At 34.6% G+C, this 27,741-nt stretch overlaps 4 protein-coding genes across 10 annotated transcripts; 3 read left to right on the top strand and 1 right to left on the bottom strand.

Annotated features, from left to right (window-relative positions):
• The first annotated feature begins 612 nt into the window (after positions 1–612).
• On the top strand, positions 613–3,373 carry LOC105648959 (mediator of RNA polymerase II transcription subunit 7a). Of its 4 annotated transcripts, none has more exons than XR_016319373.1 (6): positions 614–945; positions 1,022–1,091; positions 1,774–1,940; positions 2,017–2,090; positions 2,681–2,750; positions 2,865–3,373. XR_016319373.1 is itself a non-coding variant. In XM_012235468.4 (5 exons), exons 1-5 carry the CDS (start codon positions 811–813, stop codon positions 2,929–2,931), a joined length of 513 nt encoding a protein of 170 aa, XP_012090858.1. In that variant the 5' UTR covers positions 616–810; the 3' UTR covers positions 2,932–3,373. The 4 variants fall into 4 exon arrangements, 2 of the variants coding, with proteins under 2 accessions (XP_012090859.1, XP_012090858.1); XR_002286074.3 differs by having other exon boundaries at positions 2,681–2,784; XM_012235468.4 differs by lacking the exon at positions 2,681–2,750 and having other exon boundaries at positions 616–945.
• Positions 3,374–4,742: 1,369 nt separating this feature from the next.
• LOC105648958 (Cleavage and polyadenylation specificity factor (CPSF) A subunit protein) lies at positions 4,743–20,007 on the top strand. 4 transcript variants are annotated; one of them, XM_012235466.4, is made up of 15 exons: positions 4,745–5,103; positions 5,479–5,613; positions 5,845–5,918; positions 6,014–6,097; positions 6,842–6,929; positions 7,091–7,251; positions 7,415–9,416; positions 12,827–13,137; positions 13,850–14,159; positions 14,250–14,405; positions 14,547–14,688; positions 15,392–15,468; positions 16,775–16,914; positions 17,804–17,912; positions 19,291–20,007. In XM_012235466.4, the coding sequence occupies exons 1-15, from the start codon at positions 4,930–4,932 to the stop codon at positions 19,486–19,488; spliced, it is 4,161 nt and encodes a 1,386-aa protein (XP_012090856.1). In that variant the 5' UTR covers positions 4,745–4,929; the 3' UTR covers positions 19,489–20,007. The 4 variants fall into 4 exon arrangements, 2 of the variants coding, with proteins under 2 accessions (XP_012090856.1, XP_020540869.1); XR_016319491.1 differs by lacking the exon at positions 19,291–20,007 and having other exon boundaries at positions 4,744–5,103; positions 15,392–15,509; XR_016319492.1 differs by lacking the exons at positions 15,392–15,468; positions 19,291–20,007 and having other exon boundaries at positions 4,743–5,103.
• A 1,762-nt stretch (positions 20,008–21,769) lies between these two features.
• LOC105648957 (strigolactone esterase D14) lies at positions 21,770–23,004 on the top strand. Its single transcript, XM_012235465.4, has 2 exons — positions 21,770–22,203; positions 22,437–23,004. Exons 1-2 carry the CDS (start codon positions 21,812–21,814, stop codon positions 22,867–22,869), a joined length of 825 nt encoding a protein of 274 aa, XP_012090855.3. The 5' UTR covers positions 21,770–21,811; the 3' UTR covers positions 22,870–23,004.
• Positions 23,005–23,299: 295 nt separating this feature from the next.
• SYP61 (syntaxin of plants 61) lies at positions 23,300–27,453 on the bottom strand. The gene is made up of 8 exons (XM_012235464.4): positions 27,271–27,453; positions 26,595–26,674; positions 25,786–25,899; positions 25,390–25,503; positions 24,936–25,126; positions 23,959–24,049; positions 23,708–23,773; positions 23,300–23,619 (listed from the first exon to the last, which is right to left on the bottom strand). The coding sequence occupies exons 2-8, from the start codon at positions 26,646–26,648 to the stop codon at positions 23,509–23,511; spliced, it is 741 nt and encodes a 246-aa protein (XP_012090854.1). The 5' UTR covers positions 26,649–26,674; positions 27,271–27,453; the 3' UTR covers positions 23,300–23,508.
• Between the last annotated feature and the right edge of the window lie 288 nt (positions 27,454–27,741).

The following is a 27,741-nucleotide window of genomic DNA, read 5'->3' as shown; positions in this document are numbered from 1 at the left end:
TTTGAAAGTCTAATCATTAATATACAACTGTTAAAATTTTTAATGGTCTATATGGAAAAATAACGAAAAATAATTAAGCTCCATGAAAAAGTAAGGACCATAATATTGGATTGAAAGGAATAATACTATCTTATATGAAAAAATAGTCAAATATTATAAAATTAGTCGTGATTCTGCACTTCAAATATATTATTTGAATATTTATTATTAGTAATCTAATTGATATTATTAATCCATATTAATTATAATCATAGGTTTGGTACGTGATTGATATATTCATCTAACATAGATTTGTATTCATGATTTTACTAAAAAAATAATTGACCAAGAAGAATATTTAATGAGCTGGTATAATATTACCATTATTAAAATAATTTTGTATAAAATACATGAAAATAATAGAAATTATTTTGTAAAATAAAAATATAAAGGAATTTAAAAGTTATAGTTGAATAATGTTTAATAGGAGTCTATCACTCTTTTAACTTTTTAAAAAATAAAATACTAAATAAAAATAACGGTTTAAATATTCTCTTTATTTTGTCTTTCATAATTATTTAACAACAAAATATGTAACGCCCAATAAAGCGACAAATCCATCAACGGTCCAAATGCGACAGAAAGTGGACGGTCTGCATTCGATATGTTATATGCAGTAACAAAAAACCGATATCGTCAAATCGCTGTCGGTTTCTATCTCTCTCTCGCTTCTCCTCGAATCGTCCGGCCTGCAAATCTCCCTTCTTCTGCGCTCTCCTTTCAACTGCTAGCAAACGACGTTTTTTTTCTTGAAGGTTGCAAGACTTAGCAATGGCTACCGCTACATACCCACCACCCCCACCTTATTACAGACTGTACAAAGATTACTTACAAAACCCTAAGTCCGCTCCTGAGCCTCCCCCTCCAATTGAAGGGACCTATGTCTGTTTTGGTGCCAATTATACTGTAAGCTCTCTCTTTCTCTCTATTCAATGGTCGTTTTTTGTTTTGATTTTTAGATCTCGTTCTCTTCTCTTTATAGACAGAGTATGTGCTTCCAAGCTTAGAAGAGCAAGGCGTGCGTCAGCTCTATCCTAAGGGACCTAATGTTGGTATGTTTGCTTTGATTTTGCTTACTTTTAGCTGAGCTTGATCAAAGATGACTGCTTTGATGGATTTCAAGAAAGAGCTAGGCATCCCTAGTAATTCAAACTTATGGCTCTTCATTATCTGCATATGGTATTTTTTTTTTTTTTTCTTAGGTGGTCGTTCATATATATATTTTTTTCAATGTAGTTTCTTTACTGGGTTTGGTTATTTTGTTTCAATTTTTTTGGTAACTGGAGCAAGTGGGTGGTGTTTTATTATTATTTTTAGATAGATTTCAAAAACTCAATTTTAGTGGCTTCATGTTTTATTAAAAATAAATAAATGAATAAAACCGTGATTGTTTTAGTTGGTTTCATTTTGTTTCTTCCACATTCTTTGTTTACTGGATTGGTTGTGTTATATATGGAATGGTAGCTGCATATTTTAGTGGTTTTATTTTTTATTTTTTTTTAAATGATTATTTTAGTAGTTGTTTTTTTCCCCCTTTTCTTCAGCATTTTTTGGTCACAAGATAGCCTTTAATATTCTTTTTTAAAGATTTCAAGGAAGAACTGAGGCAATTACTAGAGAATTTGGAGTTACATTTTTATTTTTTTTAATAAGTGAAACGATTGCTTTTGTGAGTCTAGTTATTTTTCTTCCACGTTTTATGGTTGTTGAATAGCTAATGTTATCTTTTAATAGATTTCAAGAAAGAACTGAGGTCACTTAATAGAGAATTGCAGCTGCACATTTTGGAACTTGCTGATGTTCTTGTTGAGAGACCATCACAATATGCTAGGAGAGTGGAGGATATATCTCTCATATTTAAGAACTTGCATCACCTTCTAAATTCTTTGCGGCCCCATCAGGTAAATTAATTTTTACTTACTTCTGGCCTGTTTTTGAGGATCCAATTCTTTGTATGATAGTTTTTGTTCTCCCTAGGCTCGAGCCACGCTGATTCATATTCTAGAGCTTCAGATACAACGGCGTAAACAAGCTGTTGAGGATATTAAGGGGTATGCTTTTGAAAATCTTACTGATATAATCAGCTGCCTACCCTGCGAATAAACTGTCTCTCGTATATTGCCAAAGCATCTGAAATGAGCTTTTGTTCTAAGGTTGTTCATGCAGTTTGTAAAAAAAATTGTTAGATGACAGGCAAAAACATAATATATGTTAAACCTGATCTACTTTATTTTAGACCTAGTTGACAAAGCTTTGAGCAATTAACCTTGAGATGTTGGCTCAAGGCTGAGCAAAATAGTGTCACTGTGTAGTCTCTTGGTAGCTGAATATTGTAGATTGTGATTATTAAATTTCAAAAGCAAAATTTGACTGGATTTTCTATGTTGTCACACATGGAGCAGAGGAAAATTTATATGAATAGTTTGAAATTATTGCGGTTTGCAGCTCAAACCTGTAGCTAATGAATCATAAATTGTTGTAAGTACATTTCTTATGTGTGTTGGACTCTGTTACTTCATCATTGAGTAGAACCGCTATATTTATGCCTTCTTATGTGGCTATTTTAGATTGCAATCTTTGAGGAAAATGTTAGCATGCTAATTGGCATGGTATTTATTTTTTTTACTTATTTTATTGTCAGGTGAATTGTCATGAAGCATTGCCACATCCTTAAGGGCTATAATTTTATGTTATTGTATCGTCATTAGTTGGCAAGTTTTGATGTTGCTTTTGTTTTATCTTTAGGTAGGATGAGCAAATGTTCATACACTACCCTGATATATTTGTAGTTAAAATTCTGATTGATGCTTCCTTGTCTTGTCCAGGAGGAGAGAAGAAGCACAGAAACTTCTCAAGGAGGCTCTCGGAACTTTAGATGGCCAGAGTGCATAAATTGTTGGGCTTTATATTTCTGAATAGAACGGTACAGTAATTGCTGGAGATTGATTTGCCCTGTTCTTGTGGAGATTTTCAGTACTTATAGATTACAGTTTCACCCAAAATACTTGACAGTTTTCAAGGCTCAAGTTGAATCAAGTACATTGAAGTTTTAGTTGGCATCTCGAGAGAGTTGATACACAGGTAGTTTCAGTAGTGCAGTTATGTTTTGTGTAACAGGAAACTCCTGGTTTTAGATTAAAGAAATTTATGTCCTTGTAAATCAACTCTTTGTAGAAACCCTAGTGCAATTTTAAGATGCTATTCCTTATGGTAGTGGCTGTAGCAAGTACTTATCCTTTGCTAATACTAACTTTTAACCTTCTTCTGATGTAATTGAACTTGCGGATGCCATTTTGAGATTAATCTAGCTTGTATTGCAATATTGATGATTTTACTTTTATGTTAAATTTCATATTTATGAACCTCTAGTTAGATTTGTAAATTATTTATATGGTAACGTTACTTCTAGAATAAGTTCTGTTAATATTAAATTGACTTGATTGTCCTTGATTTTACTTTTATAGGTATATCTAACCTTAATCAGATATCTACACTCAAGCAAATGGCCCGGTTTACAATGAAAAAGCTATTTTAGATATAGTATTTATTTATTATTTATATCATTATTAATATTTATCATGTCCCAGATATGTTACGAACGATTGGATGCTGGAAAGCTATTCAATTGATTTTTTAGAAGTGTCATTTAAATGAAATAAAAAAAAAAATTATCAAATTTAACGAAGCGGAGGCACCAATATTATTATTTAAAACAATCTTTTTGCTGTATATATTTATTGATGAGTTCCAAATTAATAATATTTAATTAATATTATCTATTTATATCCATACTATATATGAACAAGGAACGAAGAAGAATAATAAGATTTCTGATAATATATTTTGTGACATTTAAAATAATTTTTTTTCTTAGCCAATCGAAAAGAAAAAATAATTTAAAACAATATATATAATATTTTAAAATTTTATTTTTATTAAAAATAGATAGATATGTATAGATTTTAAAATTTGCGAGCTTTTTAAATTTTTTACTTTTTCTAAAATTATAAGTTAAACTAAATATATATAATAATGAGGCATTTAAAAGTTTCACATTTTTTTTTGAAATATTTAATTTTATTATTTTATTATATGAAAAACATTTTATTTGGGGAGATAAGAAAAAATAATAAATTAGTTTATTTTTATTTTAATATTCTTTTTTATGTTTATACGACTAACATATACTTTTTTTTCTGAATTTTAATATTCTATTAAATCTTTAAATTGAATTTTATTATTTTTCACATTGATTGTATTATTTTTATATAATTTTTTACTCAATGCTTTTTCTTTATTTTTTTCTTTTGTATTTTCAAATTTTCATAATATTATAAATTATATAAACTTCTATTATTTTCTATTTAATTTTTAAAAAACGGCGGATAAAAAAGTAAATAAAAAATTATTACAAGATTACAAAAACAAAGTATAAAAGCTATAGAGATGAATTTAGCTAGAAAATCATAATATTTATAAAAAAATCGACATTATTTGATAAGCTTTCTTAAAAAAATATATATATAATTAAAAATTAAATTAAAAGATTAATAATATTAATAATAAGTCATTCAATTTATTTTTATTATTTCATGTGAAAATAATTTATATTCCAATTTGATGGTACTGTAGTACTTAATATTGTAAATAAATACTAGTAAATATATAAACAATGAGAAAATAACGAGTAATAACAACCCATGTAAAATGTTACAGAATCAAAGATCCAAAATCTATATGTGAAATGTGTTAAGTTCTTAGCACACCACATGTTAAACTCCCTGTACAAAACCACCAACAACTCTAGAAAATTCCCTTTATTTTTTTTCTCGAGAAACAAACAATTCACGAAACCCTAACTTCCACACTGGATTCATAAGAAACATAAAAATGGCTGTCTCAGAGGAGGAGTGCTCGAATGCCAAGTCCCGATCATCGTCTCCTTCTGCAACATTAAATGGCACGCACTACCTGGCCAAGTGTGTTCTTCGAGGAAGCGCTGTTCTTCAGGTCGTGTATGGTCACTTCCGTTCGTCTTCATCCAACGACATCATATTTGGCAAAGTCAGCTCTCTCTCTCTCTCTTGTTTGCACTGAATTTTTGTGCTTTTGCTACTGCTATGCTTTAGTTACTACACTTAATTTTCTGGTCAATTTACTTCAATTTTCTGTTTTGGCTTATTAGCTAGTGAATGCCCTTAAAAATGGAAAAAAAGAAAACTGGATTAGTGATGAAGATAAGTCCAATGCTAATATGATGCTAATATGCTGTAGTATTAATTTTTAATTATGGTTTGATTGTGAAGGAAAATCATATAAGCAAGAAATTAAAATTTCTTGTTTTGCATGGTCAGAAAGTAGACTCTGCTTCGTTCTTCTACCTATTTAATCCTATAATGTTATTGTTAGTTTTATCTGATGGTGATCATATTGTCGCAGGAGACATCTGTAGAGTTGGTAATAATTGGCGAAGAGGGAATTGTAGAGTCTGTTTGTGAGCAGCCCATATTTGGCACTATTAAGGATCTTGCTGTTATCCCTTCGAATGGAAAATTACATGCACGAAGCCCGCAGGTCTATTGATTTCTAAATTATGACTTTGTTTTACAAACATATGTTTTTATATTCTTCCTACTTCTCAATAACCTTAAAAAAATACTGAATGAAGAAAACTGAAACTCAGAAATGCAACAAAAAGTCACATTGTCCCCTGGAAGACAAAAAAAAAAAAAAATGACAGTAAATATTTTTCCTTGGCAAGGGTGATGTTGTGAATATGTTTTCGCATTTACACTGTACATGCAGGAAAAAGACCTCTTGGCTGTTGTTTCTGATTCTGGGAAGCTATCCTTTCTCACGTTTTGCAATGAAATGCTCAGGTTTCTTTTATATGATCTATTCATTCTTGCACTTGGGATTGCTACTTATTGAGGAAGCTTCATTCCTTTTTGAGATAACACTTTTCTTTTTAAAGGTTTTTTCCATTGACGCAAGTGCAACTTTCTAGTCCTGGAAACTCAAGGCATCAACTAGGAAGAATGCTGGCTGTTGATTCCAGGTAAGTTGCTTTTCCTAGGAAGAACACTGAGTTAAATTGTCTATATGCTGGTGTTTGCATATCAGGTTGTTTATGGGGGTTTTCAGAAGTCTGGATGTTCACAAGCCCTATTCTTTATAGAGGCATGCTTCATTCTGGTTGGGTTCACATTTGCAGTCTAGACTGAGAAGGAAAGATGCATTTTTTGATGGTTGTTATTTATTGTTAAAATCTCAGATACTGGGAATCAAAAGCTAAATCTTCGGATGCTGGGGGCCCAACCGGCCATACTCAGATGAAGAGTTATTAAGAACACTGAAATGCTGAACCTATCCCCTACTGAGCAAGTTGTCAGTGCTCATTTAGTGAAGAACTATATACCAAATGAGAGTCCTTAACCGAAGGGCAACTTAGCTTTCCCACTTCTATTAGCCTGTTAACAATAATGGTCCTGAGAAGTGCAGTGATGGGAAGGGAAGGATTGATCTTGGGATTAGTGAGATGTTGCCTTGTAAAAATTATTTGTTGTTAATGGAACACCGATATGGCAAGAATTATGAATTCTCTTTTGAAAACTCATTAACTGATCTCATAAATGTTAAGAGCTTAACGTGAAATTGTTTGCAAGTTTCTTTTTTCTTTTTGTTTAAGTTTATGTTGGCGTGAGATTTTGAATTTCAAGTACAAGAATAAGTTTTAAAAGAAGAATAGCATTTGCGTCTGGATATCCTCAGTGTTCCTAGTTTTCTTGCTTTCATATTGCAGTGGCTGCTTTATTGCTAGCAGTGCATATGTGGACCAATTGGCTTTGTTCTCCCTTTCTGTCTCTGGTGGCAGTGACCTCATTGATAAGGTTGATATCTATCTTTATTTTCTATTCACATACACTTTCTACTATATTATGTTGTTCTTCATAGACTAACAATTAAATAGACTGTTCATCTGTTGTTTATTGAGATGGCATGAAGATTTCATGTGGATGTATTGAAATGTTCCCTTTTGCCACAATGTCAGCGAATATTTTATCCCCCTGAAAATGAGGGGCAAACAAGTTTCACCAGAAGTATCCACAAGCCAAGTATATCTGGTACAATATGGAGCATGTGCTTTATTTCAAGGGATTCTTGTCAATCAAGTAAGGAGCATAATCCTGTACTAGCCATTATTCTAAATAGGTATGACTATTGGGATGTGTATACTACTCTTTGGGGAAGTTCTAATTTTATTTTCCGTTGTCATGTTAAATGACAAGTGGGAAGAAACCCTTTCTCATATTCACTTTGACACTGTTTTGCTGAGGTCAAGTTAAGCTTTCACTAATATTTTTGGTATTGGCAGGAGGGGTGCGCTTCTAAATGAACTTCTGTTATTGGAATGGAACATTGGAGAACATGCTATAAATGTCATTTCGTTGTATGTTGAAGCTGGACCAATTGCACATGACATCATTGAAGTTCCTCATTCTAATGGATTTGCATTTCTGTTCAGGGTTGGTGATGCTCTCTTAATGGATCTTAGAGATGCTCACAACCCCTGCTGTATCTATAGAACAAGCTTAAATTTCTTGCCCACTGCAGTGGAGGAGCAGAATTTTGTGGAAGAGTCATGTAGAGTTCATGATGTTGATGATGATGGTTTGTTCAATGTTGCTGCATGTGCTTTACTGGAGCTTCGAGATTATGACCCTATGTGTATAGACAGTGAAGGCAGTAATATAAAATCAACCTCAAATTACATGTGCTCTTGGAGTTGGGGACCAGAAAGTGATAAAAATCCAAGGATGATATTTTGTATAGATACAGGAGAATTTTTCATGATTGAAATATCTTTTGATTCAGAGGGGCTTAAGGTTAACCTTTCTGATTGTCTGTATAAGGGTCAACCATGCAAGTCACTTTTGTGGGTTGAAAGTGGCTTCCTGGCTGCTATTGTAGAGATGGGAGATGGGATTGTTCTGAAAGTGGAAGATGGAAGGCTACTATATACCAGCCCCATTCAAAATATTGCACCGATCTTGGATATGTTAGTTGTGGATTGCCATGATGAGAAACGTGATCAAATGTTTGCCTGTTGTGGGGTGGCTCCAGAAGGCTCATTAAGGATTATTAGGACTGGCATAAGTGTCGAAAAGCTTGTGAAGACTGCATCTATTTATCAAGGCATTACTGGTACCTGGACACTTCGAATGAAATTGAACGACCTTTATCATTCTTTTCTTGTGATATCTTTTGTTGAAGAGACCAGGGTGCTATCAGTTGGGGTAAGCTTTACTGATGTGACTGATTCGGTTGGCTTTCAGCCTGACGTATGTACTTTAGCGTGTGGACTTGTAGGTGATGGTTTGCTTGTCCAAATTCATCAAACTGCTGTTCAGCTTTGTTTGCCCACCAAGATTGCGCATGCTGAAGGTATACCTCTGTCTTCTCCTGTTTGCACATCTTGGTTCCCTGATAATACGAGTATCAGTTTGGGGGCTGTCGGACATGATTTGATTGTTGTTTCTACTTCTAATCCATGCTTTTTATACATTCTTGGGATCAGATTACTTTCGACTTATCATTATGAGATATATGAATTGCAACATTTGAGATTGCTGAATGAGTTATCCTGCATTTCGATACCTCAAAAGCATTTTGAGCGAAAACGATTAAGTTCTAGCAACCTTGTGGAAGATAACTCTGGGCCTACCCTTCCAATTGGCATGGACATTGGTATTACTTTTGTTGTTGGCACACATAGGCCTTCTGTTGAAGTTCTGTCTTTTGTGCCACATGAAGGTTTAAAAGTTCTTGCTTGTGGGACAATTTCATTAACAAATACTCTGGGAACTGCTGTTAGTGGTTGCATCCCTCAAGATGTAAGGCTTGTACTGGTTGATCGGTCTTATGTTCTTTCTGGTTTGAGGAATGGAATGCTGCTTCGGTTTGAGTGGCCCCCAGCCTCTTCCATGTCATCATTAGAATTTCCGCACTATGGATGTCCTATTGATTCCTGTATGGTTAATGTTGGTGGTGCTTTATCAAATATGTCTGCGATGTCTTTTGAGCCTCAAACATGTGCTGTTGAATTAAGGAGCAAGGCAATGGATGAACTTCCTGTTAATTTACAGTTGATTTCCACCCGTCGTATTGGCATTACCCCTGTTTTCCTTGTTCCTCTGAGTGATTCCCTTGACGCAGACATGATTGCGCTCAGTGATAGACCATGGTTATTGCAAACTGCAAAGCACAGTCTCTCTTATTCATCAATTTCATTTCAGCCTTCAACTCATGCAACACCTGTATGCTCAGCTGAATGCCCAAAGGGGATCTTATTTGTTGCAGAAAACAGTCTACATTTGGTGAGAGTTTGTTATGGCGCTGCTTGACTTAGGGTAGTTTTACTGCTATTTACGGTGTTTTTATTTAGTTATTCAGTTTTTTATCATGTTATTTTCAGTTTCTTTGTTAGTGGCCATTAGTGGGGTGGTTAAGCAAGTAACTTATTGTAATGGGTAGTTATTAGTGGGTAGTTTTAGCTTTACATTTAGTTGTTTAAAAGGCTGTTATATCAGGAAAAATGTAAGCAGAATTTTATGAAAAGGTTTTGAGTTCCTAAAACTCAGAGATTGTAGAGTTCTCTCTTAACGAGCTCTAGGAGATTGCAGATTCTCTCTAAGTCTGTCACCACTGATAGAGGGAAGAAAACTCCTTCTAAGATACCCATCTCAAACCTGATTCCCCTAATTCAAAGACCCATAACTAGATCCAAATTTGGGACCATAACAAATTGGTATCAGAGCCAACAGTTATGGGCGAATCTGTTCAAGACCAGCTTACCAAACTCTTCAATTTACTCTTATCTGAGCAGCAGGCCAATCAGACCTATAATGAGAAGGTTGAACAACTTCATGCCAAATTGGATGCCATGTCTTTTGACTTGGAATCCATAAAGAAGGGGCTGACTTCTTCAATTGCTGAAAGTCAAGCACCAAAAGCAAAGGGTCCAATAGGTTCAGCCTGTCTAGAATCTCCTAGGGGCACTACAACTGTTTCGAAATTCACAGAGTTGGAGGTTCTTGGACCACCTATGAGGAGTAATAATTTACGAAAGTTGGCAAGATTGGAACAACCTAAAACTGCCGCAGAGCGAATAGTTTTCCAGCAAATGTTTCAAGTCTCAATAGTTGTGTGTACAGAAGATAGAGCGGAGCAAAAGAAAGAAATAATCAAACATCAATTGTTAGCACAATTAGGGGGTCTTGCTTGTGATTTGGCAGCTTCTAAATGGGAAGGGAGTGGGAAGAAGCAATTCGAGAATGACATAGAGGAAACATTAGAGGAGCCATTTGATCCAGGCATATTAATTAAATATAGAAGCACAATAAACAGCTCCTTATTTGCAGAATAATAGAGGGTAATAAGGATTTTGTTTGCATCACATTTTCATAAGTTGAAGATTGCATGTCATCCATCCTTTGCGCTTGAGGACAAGCGCTTGTTCGAGGAGGGGTGTAATGTTATGGCGCTGCTTGACTTAGGGTAGTTTTACTGCTATTTACGGTGTTTTTATTTAGTTATTCAGTTTTTTATCATGTTATTTTCAGTTTCTTTGTTAGTGGCTATTAGTGGGGTGGTTAAGCAAGTAACTTATTGTAATGGGTAGTGGGTAGTTTTAGCTTTACATTTAGTTGTTTAAAAGGCTGTTATATCAGGAAAAATGTAAGCAGAATTTTATGAAAAGGTTTTGAGTTCCTAAAACTCAGAGATTGTAGAGTTCTCTCTTAATGAGCTCTAGGAGATTGCAGATTCTCTCTAAGTCTGTCACCATTGATAGAAGGAAGAAAACTCCTTCTAAGATACCCATCTCAAACCCGATTCCCCTAATTCAAAGACCCATAACTAGATCCAAATTTGGGACCATAACAAATTGGTATCAGAGCCAACAGTTATGGGCGAATCTGTTCAAGACCAGCTTACCAAACTCTTCAATTTACTCTTATCTGAGCAGCAGGCCAATCAGACCTATAATGAGAAGGTTGAACAACTTCATGCCAAATTGGATGCCATGTCTTTTGACTTGGAATCCATAAAGAAGGGGCTGACTTCTTCAATTGCTGAGAGTCCAGCACCGAAAGCAAAGGGTCCAATAGGTTCAGCCTGTCTAGAATCTCCTAGGGGCACTACAACTGTTTCGAAATTCACAGAGTTGGAGGTTCTTGGACCACCTATGAGGAGTAATAATTTAGGAAAGTTGGCAAGATTGGAACAACCTAAAACTGCCGCAGAGCGAATAGTTTTCCAGCAAATGTTTCAAGTCTCAATAGTTGTGTGTACAGAAGATAGAGCGGAGCAAAAGAAAGAAATAATCAAACATCAATTGTTAGCACAATTAGGGGGTCTTGCTTGTGATTTGGCAGCCTCTAAATGGGAAGGGAGTGGGAAGAAGCAATTCGAGAATGACATAGAGGAAACATTAGAGGAGCCATTTGATCCAGGCATATTAATTAAATATAGAAGCACAATAAACAGCTCCTTATTTGCAGAATAATAGAGGGTAATAAGGATTTTGTTTGCATCACATTTTCATAAGTTGAAGATTGCATGTCATCCATCCTTTGCGCTTGAGGACAAGCGCTTTTTCGAGGAGGGGTGTAATGTTATGGCGCTGCTCGACTTAGGGTAGTTTTACTGCTATTTACGGTGTTTTTATTTAGTTATTCAGTTTTTTATCATGTTATTTTCAGTTTCTTTGTTAGTGGCCATTAGTGGGGTGGTTAAGCAAGTAACTTATTGTAATGGGTAGTTATTAGTGGGTAGTGGGTAGTTTTAGCTTTACATTTAGTTGTTTAAAAGGCTGTTATATCAGGAAAAATGTAAGCAGAATTTTATGAAAAGGTTTTGAGTTCCTAAAACTCAGAGATTGTAGAGTTCTCTCTTAACGAGCTCTAGGAGATTGCAGATTCTCTCTAAGTCTGTCACCACTGATAGAGGGAAGAAAACTCCTTCTAAGATACCCATCTCAAACCTGATTCCCCTAATTCAAAGACCCATAACTAGATCCAAATTTGGGACCATAACAGAGTTCTTTTCTGTGATGCTGTTTTGATTGTTGTAATTCATTTTGTCAGGCTGCTTATTTTTCTGCTGGTTAAGTCTATATCTAATAGAAGTATATTAACTGATGAAAAGGATAACTACTTGAAGGTAAATCATGCTAATGAGACTCTCATATGATGAAGTTCTGACAGTATGCATGCTTGTTCTGAGCTTACTGATTGATTGGTGTTCAATTACAGAAGAATAAAGAGTGCAAGTTGTATTTGTTTTATCTGGATTTACACAATACTGTGGATTTGGAGCTGATTGTTTGTAAGATACTTTTCTTACTTCTGAACCATGGGATGCCAGTAATTAATCACTAATTTCCATGGGGTTTAATGGGACTGATTAGGAGAACCAAGTTGGAATTCTGAGTTGATGTCTTGGCTTCATACATTTAAATGTGGGATCGGAGTGAGATTTATCCTTAATAAGTTCTATAAAATATGTTTTGGCTTCTGTTCACATCTCTACTTACAATAAGTTGTCATTATAGTTGGTTCCTTCTCACCTATCAGAAAAGTGGAATTTATAATTGGTGGTCTTAAGAATTTTTCTTCTTGGAATTTTTCTTCTTTTAGTTCTTGAATGTTGTCTCTAAGTTGGGTAATTAGTATCATTCTGCATGGTTTGTGATGTTGTAATGACCTTCAATTCTTTGATGCTTCAGGTTGAGATGGTACATAGTAAGAGGCTCAATGTTCAGAAGTTTCACCTTGGTGGTACCCCGCGTAAGGTCCTATACCATAGTGAAAGTAGGTTGTTACTTGTGATGAGAACTGAACTTAGCAACGACACATGTTCATCTGACATATGTTGTGTTGACCCCATCAGTGGTTCAATAGTATCATCTTTTAAACTTGAACTTGGAGAAACAGGAAAATCAATGGAATTGGTGAGGGTTGGAAATGAACAGGTTCTGGTGGTGGGAACTAGTCTTTCTTCTGGTCCAGCTATAATGCCCAGTGGTGAAGCTGAAAGGTGTTTAATCGTTTCATGCTTGCTTGTTTTTATTTTATGATAGTTGCTTTTTAATAATGAATGCCTGTTAGGATTGTAAAAGAAAAATTATGGGGCTTGTCTTGGATCCCACATTGGAAGTATCGAATTTCAGTGTGCACTTTATATGAACTTGGCTCTCCAACCTCAATGGCTAGCTTTTGAGGTGTGGTTCTCTCAAAATCATTACAATTTGTGTCAGAGCCAACCACCCTTCTCCCAGTTGCAATCATGCAACCGGTGGTGATGCTAGAATTGTAGTGTTCTCTAGGGGCTAGTGGTGACGCGGACATTGCAAGTGTTCGCTTGGAAGCTGGGAAAAAACCTAGCACACGGCCACCCTAGCACAAAGCCAACCCGTCGTGGGCGCTGGGCACTGCGGAGCATGGTAGGATGTTAGAATTTTAGTTGCAAGACATGGTATGGAACTTGTCTTGTATCCCACACTGGAAGTATGAGATTTTGTTTGAGGTTTATATGAACTTGGGCTCTCCAGTCCAACCTCAATGGCTAGCTTTTGAGGTGTGGTTCTCCCAAGGTCATAACAATGCTATAGCTGCAAATCTTTGCTAAACTTCAAGGTTTGCCCCTTGATTGTTCAATTTGTATAAGTTCTAAGGTTCTGAGATTTTAGAAGACTTTCTCCCAATTTATTTGAAAATCATGATTTCCTAACTGGACATTTCTTCAACAGTACCAAGGGCCGGTTGATAGTCCTCTGCCTTGAACACTTGCAAAATTCAGATAGTGGCTCAATGACATTCTGTTCAAAGGCAGGGTCATCTTCTCAACGAACTTCACCATTTCGGGAAGTTGCTGGTTACACAGCAGAACAGCTATCGAGCAGTAGCCTTTGCAGTAGTCCAGATGGTAGCTGTGATGCCAAACTTGAAGAAACCGAGGCTTGGCAGTTACGGTTGGCATATGCGGCCAAGTGGCCTGGAATGGCACTTGCAATCTGCCCATATCTTGATCGTTACTTTTTGGCGTCTGCTGGTAGTGCTGTAAGTCGTGTCGTTTTCTTTTTTGCTTTTAATATGTGATGGCGAATGGTATGTGATCATTACTTGAAAAATGTTGGTCTTCTTTTTCAGTTCTATGTATGTGGTTTTCCAAATGATAATCCCCAAAGATTGAGAAAGTTTGCAATAGCAAGGACACGTTTTACTATAATATCATTGGCTGCACATTTGACTAGAATTGCTGTTGGCGATTGCCGTGATGGTATCCTTTTCTATTCTTACCATGAGGTAGGTCAATAACAAATTTCCAGTGTTACTTTCAGCTTATTTCTTCTCATCCTCCTCACTTACTTTGAAGCTTCCTGCTGCTGCACTTGAATTTTGTGGAGTGGTCATGAAAATTTGTTATTTTGCTTCATTTTATTCAAGGATACTAGAAAACTGGAGCAGCTTTATTGTGACCCATCACAGAGATTAGTTGCCGATTGTATCCTCATGGATGAAGATACAGCTGTGGTTTCAGATCGTAAGGGAAGCATTGCTGTGTTATCATGTTCAAATCTTACAGAAAGTAAGTTTTAAGCCTGAACTGTATTTTACAAGCAGTTGGTTTTTCATATATGTTACGTGTTTACATATCCTTTTAACCACTAAGTACTGCAAAATCCACTTCGGTTCTTTCTCCTATAATTGGACATTGGCACTCTTCTGTAAGAAGCAGTGAATGGACCACCATTTTCAAGTTAGAAGTTTCTTTACTGTTTCTTTAGGATATAAAAAAGAATAGATTTTCTCAACTGTGAAGTCTGTTTATGTAACTATGAGCCTTTAATTTGATTCCAACAGGATCTTCTATTTCATTGATGACAAATAGGATAACTTAACTTTTGATCTTTCATATGTGGCCTAAAAGGAAAATTAAGCAGACAAGCAACTCATAATTATTTGAAGTTAAAATTGATGCCATATTTTTTACATTTGTTTGGAACACTGGTGGTCAAGTTGTTTTGTGAGTGATGATAACTACAAGAAGTGTTGCACTCAAATATGTTCAATAACGAACCTGATGTGTGGACAGGCTTAGGATTACTCCATATATTGGCAGTGGACTGGAAACTAATAACTATATTAAGAGTAGCATACTGACAGGATAAGTTAAAAGAATGGCAAAGTGTTCTCTCTTCATTTTGTCTTGCTTCTAAATTTAAGTTGCCTATTTACAGTAGTTGAGGAAAAAATGTTATATTCCAATATCTTATGTCCCTTTGTTCCAGGTAATGCAAGTCCAGAAAGCAACTTGACATTGAGTTGTGCGTATTATATGGGGGAGATAGCCATGAGCATTAGGAAGGTAAATCTTCCTGCCACATATTTGTGGTCCAGAGGCATTTGGTAATATAAACTAGTCCTGCTAATTATTTCAAAACTAAAAAAATGCAATTATTTCTTTTCCCATCATTGCCTAAAAAAGAAAAAGGAGATTCTTTGAGGATTTTGTCTTGGCAATGGTCATTGAAACTTAAAAATGAGAGGATTAAATGGCTTAGTTTAAGAGAAGTACTTTAAAGTTTAGGGTGTTTATAACACTTCATAATCAGACATCATTCAATATTGATTTGACACCGTATAAATGTTTGATATCTTTATTTTGGAAATCTGTAGGATTATGTGCATATAAGACATTGTTGCCTAAAGGAATTATTCTGGCATAAAAAACTGCGAAATAAGTAGCAATATCCCTATTAAAAACAGGGTGGATGGATTAGAGGAGAAAAAGAAGCTATATTGTTTCTTTCTTTGTGAATTTTTTTTGTTGAGCAGTTTGTGAGGGCGTTGGGATTTTGGGGAGGTAGCCCAGAAAATAGGTTTAAGTCTTCGGAAAGACCAACGGCAGGTCAAATTGGTTCGATGGGTTGTCAGGACATATGATAATAAGGACTGAAGATTTGCAACTGCTTAATTTCATGTATTTTATTCAGGCTTCCCTCTTATATAGTTATATTTCCATACTGCTAGAATCTCACATAACCAGATTATAATTCCATCATGATTTGGATGTATATGGGTCTTTAGTAGGGGTGGCCAAAATCCAGTTTTTGGAAGCAGAAACATCGGTTCCGATCCGGTGGGAACCGGAACTGGAACCGTCCGAAACCGGTTCGGTTCTGGTTCTACCAGTTTTGGAATCGTGAACCGCGGTTCCAGTTTCAGTCAAAACCGATGGTTCTAGTTCTGTCCGAAACCGGCCAGAACCGTCTGAAACCGGCTAGAACTGGTCCAAAATCGGCTGGAAAACCGTTCGGAACCGTTGGTTTTGGAACCGTTGAGGAACCGGAACCGTTCGGTTCCAAACCGTAACCGGAACCGTTAATTTTTGGTTCGGTTCTAGAACCGAAACCGGCGGTTCCGAAACCGTGGCCACCACTCGTCTTTAGGACCTGTGTAATTATAAATCACATGAACTGTAAAGAGCTCTCTTATCCATTTATCTTTCGTGTAGAACATAAAATGTTGGATAGGAAATATACTAATGGACATATAATTCAACACAATGTCTATTTGTCTTTTAGCAAATAGTTTTGCTGATGAGATTTTCGTTCATTGATGATTTCTCTTACTAGTCCTTGATTGTTGATTATTAGTTGTATTTCTTACAGGGAACATTTTCATATAAGCTCCCCGCTGAAGATGTGTTGATAGGATTTGATGGCATAGGTGCAAATATTGATGCTTCAAACAACACTATCATGGCCAGTACACTTTTGGGAAGCATAATAATTTTCATTCCCTTGACAAGGTATGAATTTATTTTTCTGAAAAATATGATGTCTCTTTCTATTCATAAAATTGGAGATGATTGTGGGTATGGTGACATGGTGTTGCTTAGAAATTGGAGGTCTCTTCCTTGCAGAAATGACTTTTCCAATTAAGAGGACAAAAATTGGCATTGAAGAGATATTTTAGTGGTTATGGTTCCAATTTTAAAAATGAATTTTTGAGGAAATTATAAAGCTCATTAAACAGAAAACTGAACTTTCAGTTTTTTTCATCATGGTTTGGATTAGAAGATACCTGTTTATTTGGGTTTGATTGCTAACCCAGCCTGGTCAGTACTTGACTTCAAAAATTGGAGGCGCTAGAAATATGAATTAAAAAAAAAAAGGTTTATGGATGAACCATAAGAGGTTCTAATTTTTTTCGAGTATCATAACTATATTGTAAAAGTTTTTATATAGTAGTTACAATGATATATAGTACATAAATACAAAATTGGAGTAAAAAAAGAAAGATATATATATATATATTGGAGAGATTATTGTAGTTATTTTAAAAGATATTGCATTAAATATTTTATAGAAATATTAAATTTTGAAAAGGGGGTGGGGGGGGGGGGGGGTGGTGCCAGTGCATATTTTATTTAGAAAATAGATTCAATTTATTGAGGGGAAATGCAATTCAGAAAAGTATGGGGAGGCCAAGGCTCCCCCTTGTCCTGCCCTAGTTACCCCCTGAACCCAGTGTCAAGTGGACAAGGTCCTCCTGGTCAGCAAGTGATTCACAATTGGGAAACTGTGGGTTGTGAATTACATCTTTTTTGGTGCCGGTAAATTGTCTTTATTTGATCTTCATTTAAATGATTATTTCAGCAAATAAACCTTCCATTTTTATTTTTTATTTTATTGCAGAGAAGAGTATGAACTTCTAGAGGCAGTTCAAGCAAGACTTGTGGTTCATCCTTTAACTGCTCCTATTTTAGGAAATGATCACAAAGAGTTTCGTAGCCGTGAAAACCCGGTAAAGAAACTTGCTTTTGATTTTTGTGATAATGTTGTGCTTTGTTGAATTAAAAGTTTTAACACCAAGCACAAAGAAGTAATTTCCTTTATCTTTGGTGTTTCTTATATTTTGCTATAGCTTGTACAAACTTGTCTGGTCAGTATTCTTATCATGAATTTCAACTGACAACTTTTGCTTAATTGAGCTCAAATTCTTGCAAGAATCTTTTTTAAAGAAGCGTTACTTAATGCCTAGAATTATTTAACTGATGGAATTGGGCTAGTTTTGAAGAAAAAAACTAAGCATATTTAGTAAGTGCAATAATATCTATCTTGACGACCAGAGGAGAAGAAAGCAAAAGCGATTCCAATTTATCCCATGAATCTGTAATTTTAATATAGTTATTCTGGGAATCGAAAAGGTCATCAACCTTGGCCATTGCATGTCCCTAACAATGGCAGTGTCTGAAACTTGGCAAATGTTCCAATGCTTGATGGACCTCTGCCATTTAGAACACCTGTGTTCCTACACATTTAAGCATCCACCAAATAATTTAATCACGTGATGTGCAAAAAAAATATACTATTAAGACACCTGTGTGCCAACACATCTTTCATATGTGCTGGATAAATAGCTAGGCTTTTATGGGGTAATCCTTTTACAATAACTTTCTGTGCAAATTGCTAGGGTGAAAATAAATGCTCCTTTAGAGGGTGAAAATAAATGCTCCTTTAGAATTTTTAGGAAAATGTTGAATGTTTTATCATGACTTACTGGTTGATGCTTATTGATGGCTGATTTTGATTTTGGCATTGCTGCGTTGATGGTTCCTTCTTTATCACATAATATGGATGGAAATTTCTTTATGCCGTGGATGGATAATATGCTTTTCTGAAGGAAAATGTTGAATGTTTTATCATGACTTACTGGTTGATGCTTATTGATGGCTCATTTTGATTTTGGCATTGCTGCGTTGATGGTGCCTTCTTTATCACATAATATGGATGGAAATTTCTTTATGCTGTGGATGGATAATATGCTTTTCTGATCTTATGGTTAGAGTCTCCTTTCTTTTGAATGATAAGAGTTTCATTCTATATTTATATACATTTCTGACATCACTTGACAAAATACAATTTTACTTTACATATATATAGATATATAATGTAATTAACATGGAGATGAATTTTCAAAGCACTGTCTTCCATCTTTTTTGTGTAGCTGCATCCATACCCAAGTATCATCGCCAAGAGTTTGTGTTATAGTTATGATTTGAAAAGTATGTGTTACGTATATTCTGGGCATGGCTAATACATGCACGCACACTTGTTTTTCTAATTATGTTTAAATCTTCTTGTTCTTTTTATTTATTTATTCTTTTATTTTTGATGAACAGGTTGGGGTACCCAAAATACTTGATGGTGATGTTCTGGCTCAGTTCTTGGAGCTAACAAGTATGCAGCAAGAGGCAATATTGTCATTACCAATTGACCAGCTAGATACTATTAAAACAGGTTTAAAATCACCTCAATTACCTATCCCGGTTAATCAGGTTGTGCAACTCCTTGAGCGGGTTCATTATGCTCTCAATTAAATATGCTTGTCACTTCACGAGATTTGTTCGCTGTGACTGGAGTTGAACAATTTCAAAACCAAAGAACCACTACCAATTTTGGAGGGGCTCATGTTTCTGGTTGCCCCTTGATACTCGTACAGCCAAGTTCCGCTATCGATATGCAAACTGGGCTGGAAGATGCAATCTGTTATGTTGAAGCTAATCGATTCAACGGACGTGATGCCAACCATTGATTATTATTTTAGAGCTGCACGTCCCAACCATTGATTATTATTTTAGAGCTGATCGAGAAACAGAAAGGGGACTCGACACATAAAACAAGGCTGAAGTCGTTTACCTTTGGAGCCTGATAATGCGCTCTGCATATATTTGTCTAATCTTGTATCATAGTTTATTCATATTTCATGTGGTGTGGAAAAGCCGTGGGAGGAAAGTGATTTGTAGTTCAATGTGCAATTCTTGCTCTAAAATTATAGACACCGGTCCTTGTAAAGTTCTTCCCTACAAAGACAATAATAAAAAAAAAAGTTCTATATACTTGTGCATTTTCCAAATGTAGTTTTCTTTCCTTATTTTGGATATCGCCGCGAGAATACTTTTGCTTTAAAAGTCTTCTACTGGAATTAGAAGATAGATTCTCCTCTCTCAGCAAGAGAACATTTTATTTATTAAGATTTCTTTTTAGAACTGGCCCAAATCCATGCTTGAAACGACAGAGTCGTACAATAAGAGTGGTCAAATCAATCATTTGGATTTGGAAGAGTGGTTTCAATTGAACCAAGTAAAAGAAATAAATGTGTTAGATAAGTTTGGTTGTTGGGTGTAGTATGAAGCCACCGGCGAATAAATGTAAAGTTGACAGTCCAAAAACCTTTTTGCGTGCACCTGAAAGCATTGAATATGCCAAAGCAAAGCTTCATTCAACTCAAAAAGCACCAATAAACCATTGGATGGCAAGTTTGTTGAGATGCAATTATGGTGCTCCAAAACACAAGTATTTGTATTCCTGTGTCTCTCTCATTGTTGCATCTCTTTAATGGCACATTTCATTATTGGTTCCATCACAATTGAAACTTGCTCTTTCATTTTTAGTTACTGAAACCCTTTTCTTAATACTTATCACATCTGAGAATTTCATAAATAATAAATTATTTTTTTTAATTTTACCCTTTGTACATGACCAACGGTGATTGCTTTAATTTCATAATGGTTTATTGTAATTTAGACAAATTAAGAGTAGTATAGTCAATTTACTTAATAATCTATTACTACATCAATTCCTAAATAATTGTCGCATTTGAGGAAGTACCGTGTTCTTAAATATTTGTCATATTTGTAATTTCAAGGAATAATAAATTTTTTTTTCATGTTATCCTTTGTATATGACCAACAATTATTTCTTCAATTTGGTGTTTGAATATACTAAATTAAGGGTAATATAGTTAATTTTCTCAACAGCTTATTGTAACTTAGACAAATTTTAATAGTTTTCTTAAGAGAATAAAATTTCAAATGTGACGAGTATTTAGAAATTGAGATAGTATAATGTAGATAAATTAATGATTTCTTACCCAAATGTGTTAAGTATTTAACCGGACGAAGTAATTACGAGTATTTGAAGTTAAAAAAAAAAAAAAAAAGTATTTGATGAATCTAGCATTTTAATATCTAAAATACCTTAATATTTGTATGATATGTATTTGGTTCTTCGACCAATAATCGCCAACCGCTAGCATTTAACTACAACAATGAAATTAAACATGAAATACATCCGCATACCTAAACTAGTTAATTGATTAAATTATATTGTTACATTATTTTCCATTACACACTATAAATATATGCTTTAACTATAAGAGTATATTTAACATGGATGTAATCTCAAATTTATATGTTTAATTCAAATCGGAATTCTTAATTAGAAAACATCAGGTACCGCAAGATATAATTATATTATAATCATCATACAAAAAATTATAAGGTGGTGCTTGAATGCATATGATACAATTATAGAATAATACATAATGTAATTATATATATATATATATATGTGTGTGTGTGTGTGTGTGTGTGTGTGTGTGACAATAAAAAGAATGGTTTGGTTTTGTAAATGACTCCACACATCGGATCTAAACAAATTTAATCCAAATAAATATAAAAAGTTATATATATAGATATATATATATATATAGCGAGGCATTAAGCCATATACCTTTACTTTATACAACAAGAGGACCAAAATTATAATGATAATAATAATAATAATAAAAAGGAAGTCCTATAAATACAGCCAAAGATGAAACTAAGCGACATTACTGTTTCAACTGTGAGGAGTCCAGACATGGAAATGTTATATGACCATAAAGCAAGAAGTATTGTTGAAGCTCTAAATGCAAAGGTATATGGAAATGGCACTGAAACTCTGGTTCTTGCTCATGGGTTTGGTTCAGACCAAAATGTTTGGCTGTTTCTTATGCCCTATCTTGCATGCTACTTCAAGATTGTGGTTTTTGACTTGGTTTTTTCACCAAATGTCAATCCAAATCTTTATGATCCAAACAAGTACTCTAATTTTGAAGGGTATGCAAACGATTTGGTTACCCTTCTTGATGTGCTCAATGTGAACCAGAGCACTTATATAGGTCATTCTATGTCAGCCATGATTGGATGCTTAGCTTCAATAAAGAGGCCAGAGCTCTTCCACCACCTTGTTTTGCTTAGTGGCTCTCCAAGGTCTCTCTCTCTCTCCCCCTAACTCATATGTGCAATTTTTTTTAATTAGCTATTGGAGAAAGAAATGTTAAAAGTGATATTCAAACCTTTTTTTTTTTTTTTCAAATTCCAATTATATTCCCTTTAATAATTCTATTTTTTACTTTTCCATATGTAGATGTATAGATCATCACTTCACTTGTTTAATTTCAATGTACAAGACAGAATATTGAATCTTTAAAAATTTTTTTTAGGTACCTGAATGCTGAAGGATATGATGGGGGCTTTGAGAGATCAGAAATCAACACAACATTAAGAAACATCAACCAAAATTTTTCAAGTTGGGTTGAAAATTTTGCTCCAATGGCTGTTGGTGTGAAGAACAAGAAAGCTATATCATTGTTTGAAAATAGCTTGAGGAGAATGAATCCCAAAATAGCATTTAGTACTGCTAAAACAGTGTTCTTAAGTGACCTAAGAAAGATTTTGCCACAAGTGAAAGTGCCTTGCACCATAATCCAGTCCAAGAAAGACATTGTTGTTCCACAATCTGTTTCCTATTTTATGAAGAGAAATCTCGGTGGTAAAGCTAGGGTTAAAATACTAAAAGCACAAGGCCATTTTCCTCATCTTACTGCTTATCCTTTGCTTTTGAAGGTTCTGAAGAGGGTTCATGTCATTAAGTAGCTTGGTGTGACATTTGAATTGTAAACTGTACCTTTTAGGACCAAGTTAATAATTTGCTTTTGTGCAAAAGCTTCATATAAAAATTGTTGTCTTAAGTTTGTAATTGGTAAATCAATTATTAACTGTTCCCTTTTATTTTCTGATTTCTGTTTTGATTTTTTAATATAGAAAATAGATTGTCTTGTTAATCCACAGAATAATGTACATATATAATAGTACAAACATGTGTGTGTGATAAAATTACATGAAAAGAGAAAATTACATTGATGACCTGTAGCTAAATTTATTCAGATAACCAGGTGAACTTTAATTTATTAGTACTCCAATAGTCTCTAGACACAGAAAAAATCCTCAAGATAGACAAAAAAGAAAGGGAAAAAAGGAAATCTAAATTAAAGCAATCATTACAAAAATAAATACCAAGGCAAAATAAACAACAAATGAAACAATCTTGCATGATATTTATAAATCAAACTGCTTCAACAAGCCACAACCACCTTCAACATCTTACTTCAGTTAAAATAATTCTGCTCTTTATCAACATGATTACATCATTCCAACATATTCTTCTGTATTCCTCATTGTATGTATGCTTTCTAATGTAGGAATGTTCGAGGCCGCAGCTGGTTAGTTTATATGTTAGGTAAAGAAGACCAGAACAAATAAAATGATGAACAAAACTACCAAAAACAATATCATCATAATTTGCCCCTTTGCGCCAGCCTTCTTCATGACCATGGCAACTTTTTTCTGCAAAGCATAAAAAATGAGCAAATAATCCATCTGAGGAAGAAAATATGATAAGACTATTTGATAAAAGCTATAAAGAGAAAGTCACCTGAACAAAATCCAGACGGTTTGATGTACTGTCCATTTCCATACCCAAATTATCTATAATCTTCTCCTGAAGAACCAAAGATTTGGATTTTAGCGCTTCAATTCAGCAAAACGGGAGTGGGATAATTGAGATAGTTTTGATACATGCAAAATGTTTGGAAGGGAATATGCACTTCTAACTTTTATGCAAGTTTATGGCAGAGGGCCTAAGGCAGATGCTTTAAGAAAGAACATTAATAAACAAAATGTAACCTGAGCAAGGAGTTCTTCGTGTATTGTAAGCCCAACACCCCCAATTCGCTCCACACTTGCACTAAGCTCATCCAATTCCTCATCCTGTTGCCTGCCATGATCAATAATCATAAAGGTACTGAGTAAAAGACAGATTGCAAATTCACATAAATTATAAAGATATATCCTGAGAATTAACACTAGCTTGATTCGTATGTTTTCTATCATGAATATGTCAACTCTCTTACAAGAGAAACATAACCCCACCACAATAAAGAAGCCCTCAATGCAGCAAAATACTACCAAAACGCCCAAACTCATCTCTGAAGATCCTTCTGGAGGATACTGACAACAGCGGTGGCGGTCACAATGTTTTAACGCAGTATAAACTTTACCCTTTTTCCCCAGCCTTCAATTTTGATAAGCACCAAAAAAATTCAAAGGTAATAGTAACACCATGAAAAGAAAATGGACTAGAAACTACTACCATTTTCATTTCTTCAGTAACTGACTTTGCAATGAAAATAATATCATTTTGTCATCCCATGTTTATACATATCAAAACAGTCAGGAAATAATCAGCAAGGTTCTATTTAACAAATTAAAATGTCTACAAAGATGTGGTATAAATTTTAACTATTAAAAAAGAAATTCAACGAAGATCAGTACTATTTCCAAAACCTCAACAAACTTCACTTGATTGACTCTTTATAACTACGAATACTACAACAACAACAACAACAACAACAACAACAACCCTTAACCCAAACCAGTTGAGGTCAGCTATATGAATCTTTTGTCATTATTTTAAACTATGAATACAAGCAAGTAATTTTTTTTCATCCAAAACTCCCAAGCCTCGTAAAACACCCTTATAAAATAACAGATCCGTACAAGTTAATATTGACATATTATATAGACTTCAATAAGCACTTACACGTGCAAGAAAAAATCATATGCAGTCATTAAGATAAGAATGTGGGGGTAAAAGAACTCACTTTATAAGAAGCATCTGTCTATCTGATTCTGATTGTATAAAATCATCATTGTCTTGAGTGTATGGGTTGGACTTATCCGTCTGATGAGAATTTTGCAGCCTCATTAACTCTCTGCGCATCCCATTCACACTAGTTCTCCCATTGCCATTCACCTCTTTTCCAGCTACTACTGCTTTCTTTACGTTGCCCACCTGATAAATCGATGCAATCCTTTAGGGAATCCACAAAGACAAAGACACACAAAAAAGAAAAAAAAAAAAAAAAACTTAGGTTTACATTGTGTTGCACTATCCTAAATTTATGACATAACTAAAATGAAATGTAGGATAAACAATCCAAATAGGTTAGGATAATCAGCCAAAAAAAAAAAAAAAAAAAGAAATATATTCTTAAGAAGGAGAGAGGAAATACATGCACATTCACATAATCTTTTGAATAAGCATACAGATGATACCTGAGTACGGGCAGTGCTAGTCCATCTCCTCCTTTTTTCAAGCTCTACTTCATCAATCCCATACCAAGAAGGGTCTCTAGCCGCCACACCAATTGCTTTGTCTAGCTCATCCACCTTCCTATGATAAAGAAAGTATTCAGAAATTGCAGACAATAATTAAATTGCTCAATAAAGACACAAAACAATAACAAGTGCATGCCACTAAGTTGCCTAGATTAATGACCTCAATAATGGATTGTGCACTGAACAGAAGCAACAAGAAAATAGGCTAATTATTACGGCCAATCATATCTTCTAACTGACTTTCTATACACTCAACCAAGCAAAGGGCAGATGCTGATCTCCACAAAATATCATGAAAAGCTAATCTGATTACAAAATGTAAATTTCTGTTACCTGCCACTCAATGCTCTCGCAACCAGAAAGCAACTCCTTTGAAAGATGCATTTGGTCCTCTGGATCAGAAGAAATCCGTTCCCATTGGTGAAAAGTAGATAGCAACTTATCAATCTATCACAAACACCAAAAGAAGGCAAAGTATGGAGGAAATTAAATAGTCAGCCCAACAGCTATATGCTATAAAACTGCAAAACCAGCCACACAAACATATGCAAGTATTAACATGATTTTCAAGGAAAGTATGGAAGTATGCATGTGAAGTTGTGCATGAGGGAGAGGAAGAGCTTTTTTTTTTCTTTTTCATTTATGCCTGACGAGGGAGTTCCCAGGAGGCAACTATGTGATGATTATACACACAAGATGTCAGAAGATAATTTCATATACAATGATCCTTAACTTCAAAAGTAAAAGGTCCAATAGCAATTATCATGTCATTTACCGTGCAAAATAATTTGTGTAGAAATCCAAATGCAAAGCAGGTTGACAGATGTGTTCTTTGTACATTTATCAAGGGAATAAAAGGAGAAAAAAAAGGGAAACATGAGTCATAAAATTGCAAATCCAATGAAAGGGAGAAAAAGATAATCACGAGTCCTACTGTAGCAAATCCAATTTACTCAAAAATTTGAACATCTGAAAGAATAGCAATAATAAATGCATGAATACAGATTTCCTTTGGGTCACCCCTGAGATGTTCTAACCAAAGCTAACGTTGATTAAAAATCATTATTATGCATATTGAAGTATGTGAGTTACATTTTCAAGAGCTACCACAGTGGGTACAACTAATATGACAACAAACTTACAGATTCCTGAATTTCTTCCTTCACGATATAAAATGGATCTTGAGCTGAAGACATCTCAGCACCAGTAACTACAACTTGTCCTATGGCACAAAACAAAAAACAACAATGAGATATATTATATGGTTATCATAAGAAGATGCCAGATTAATACATCAACATACAAAGAAAAAATAAAATAAACCAACTTCATTTTACATTATTAACAGAAATGCATATTGATTTTAAATGTGAGAATTAAGATAATCAGGCCAAATTGATGGTGCCAAACCTGGAATGTAGGAAAGAAAGGGTTTCTTCCATCAATTAGGGTCATGCTTAAGATTTGAAGCAAAAAGTATTTACACTGTTTTCCAGTACAAGGAACCACATCATGAATACAAAAGATTACTATAAGATTCAGAACTAAATATTTAATGGAACAGCGGAAAACATACTGGATGCCACCATTAACAGAAATCCTCTTCTCTAAAATTTACACAATTCACTAAACAGTTTACGAGCACAACTTCTTTTAGCCTGTTGATTGAATTTAAACAGGAACAGCTTAACTCTTAACAGTAACAGCAGATTATCAATAGACCAAATGGAAACGAGTAATTAGATCAGAAATAATTGCAAAATCAAATCCTACACTCCAACCCAGATGATCAAAGAATACAAATAATTCAGAACTTACAATGAAGGTAGAACCCAATTCGATCAAGAATAAACCTTCAAGCTATAGATCCAAAAACTCAGATGGAACAAAACAGGGGAAGGTACCCAGAAACTATCGCCGGAGAGGTAAAACGGAGGAAAGCTTCTCCGAACGTCGGTGGGTGAGGAGAAACGAAACGTCAATATAGGATGAGACGGAGAATTCTAATATTGATTGTGATTTTGATTTTGAGATACATCAGTGAGCCCATTCTAGGGCCCATATAGAGGTCATATTACACTTTTGAGTCCGGTCCATATAGATTATGTATGTCGCTATAAAGAACCCCGCCCAATTATGAAACGGGGATTGGATTTGGAGGTCCATTACTCTCCTTCGGCTTTCCTAATGACTAATGAGATGAAGACATGTGATATGATATGCTCATTTGGTTTATAGTAATATAAATTATGACAAGAAAAAATAATTATTATTTTATATGAATAGTCA

This window comes from Jatropha curcas, chromosome 2 (genome assembly GCF_041381405.1).
Source record: "Jatropha curcas cultivar XTBG-Jc1 chromosome 2, XTBG_Jcur_1.0, whole genome shotgun sequence".
Lineage (NCBI taxonomy): Eukaryota > Viridiplantae > Streptophyta > Magnoliopsida > Malpighiales > Euphorbiaceae > Jatropha > Jatropha curcas.
This window is presented reverse-complemented; position numbering and strand designations above follow the sequence as displayed.

Excerpts from the sequence above, each read along its gene's own strand:
- LOC105648959 (XM_012235468.4), top strand. The coding sequence starts at position 811 with ATGGCTACCGCTACATACCCACCACCCCCACCTTATTACAGACTGTAC. Across the intron at positions 946-1,021 it reads GTTTTGGTGCCAATTATACT|ACAGAGTATGTGCTTCCAAG; the intron begins GTAAGCTCTCTC and ends TTCTCTTTATAG. Across the intron at positions 1,941-2,016 it reads ATTCTTTGCGGCCCCATCAG|GCTCGAGCCACGCTGATTCA; the intron begins GTAAATTAATTT and ends TGTTCTCCCTAG.
- LOC105648958 (XM_012235466.4), top strand. The coding sequence starts at position 4,930 with ATGGCTGTCTCAGAGGAGGAGTGCTCGAATGCCAAGTCCCGATCATCG. Across the intron at positions 14,160-14,249 it reads TGGCGTCTGCTGGTAGTGCT|TTCTATGTATGTGGTTTTCC; the intron begins GTAAGTCGTGTC and ends CTTCTTTTTCAG. Across the intron at positions 17,913-19,290 it reads TTCGTAGCCGTGAAAACCCG|GTTGGGGTACCCAAAATACT; the intron begins GTAAAGAAACTT and ends TTTGATGAACAG.
- LOC105648957 (XM_012235465.4), top strand. The coding sequence starts at position 21,812 with ATGGAAATGTTATATGACCATAAAGCAAGAAGTATTGTTGAAGCTCTA. Across the intron at positions 22,204-22,436 it reads TTGCTTAGTGGCTCTCCAAG|GTACCTGAATGCTGAAGGAT; the intron begins GTCTCTCTCTCT and ends AATTTTTTTTAG.
- SYP61 (XM_012235464.4), bottom strand. The coding sequence starts at position 26,648 with ATGTCTTCAGCTCAAGATCCATTTTATATCGTGAAGGAAGAAATTCAG. Across the intron at positions 25,127-25,389 it reads CTAGCACTGCCCGTACTCAG|GTGGGCAACGTAAAGAAAGC; the intron begins GTATCATCTGTA and ends TCGATTTATCAG. Across the intron at positions 23,620-23,707 it reads ACCGTCTGGATTTTGTTCAG|AAAAAAGTTGCCATGGTCAT; the intron begins GTGACTTTCTCT and ends TATGCTTTGCAG.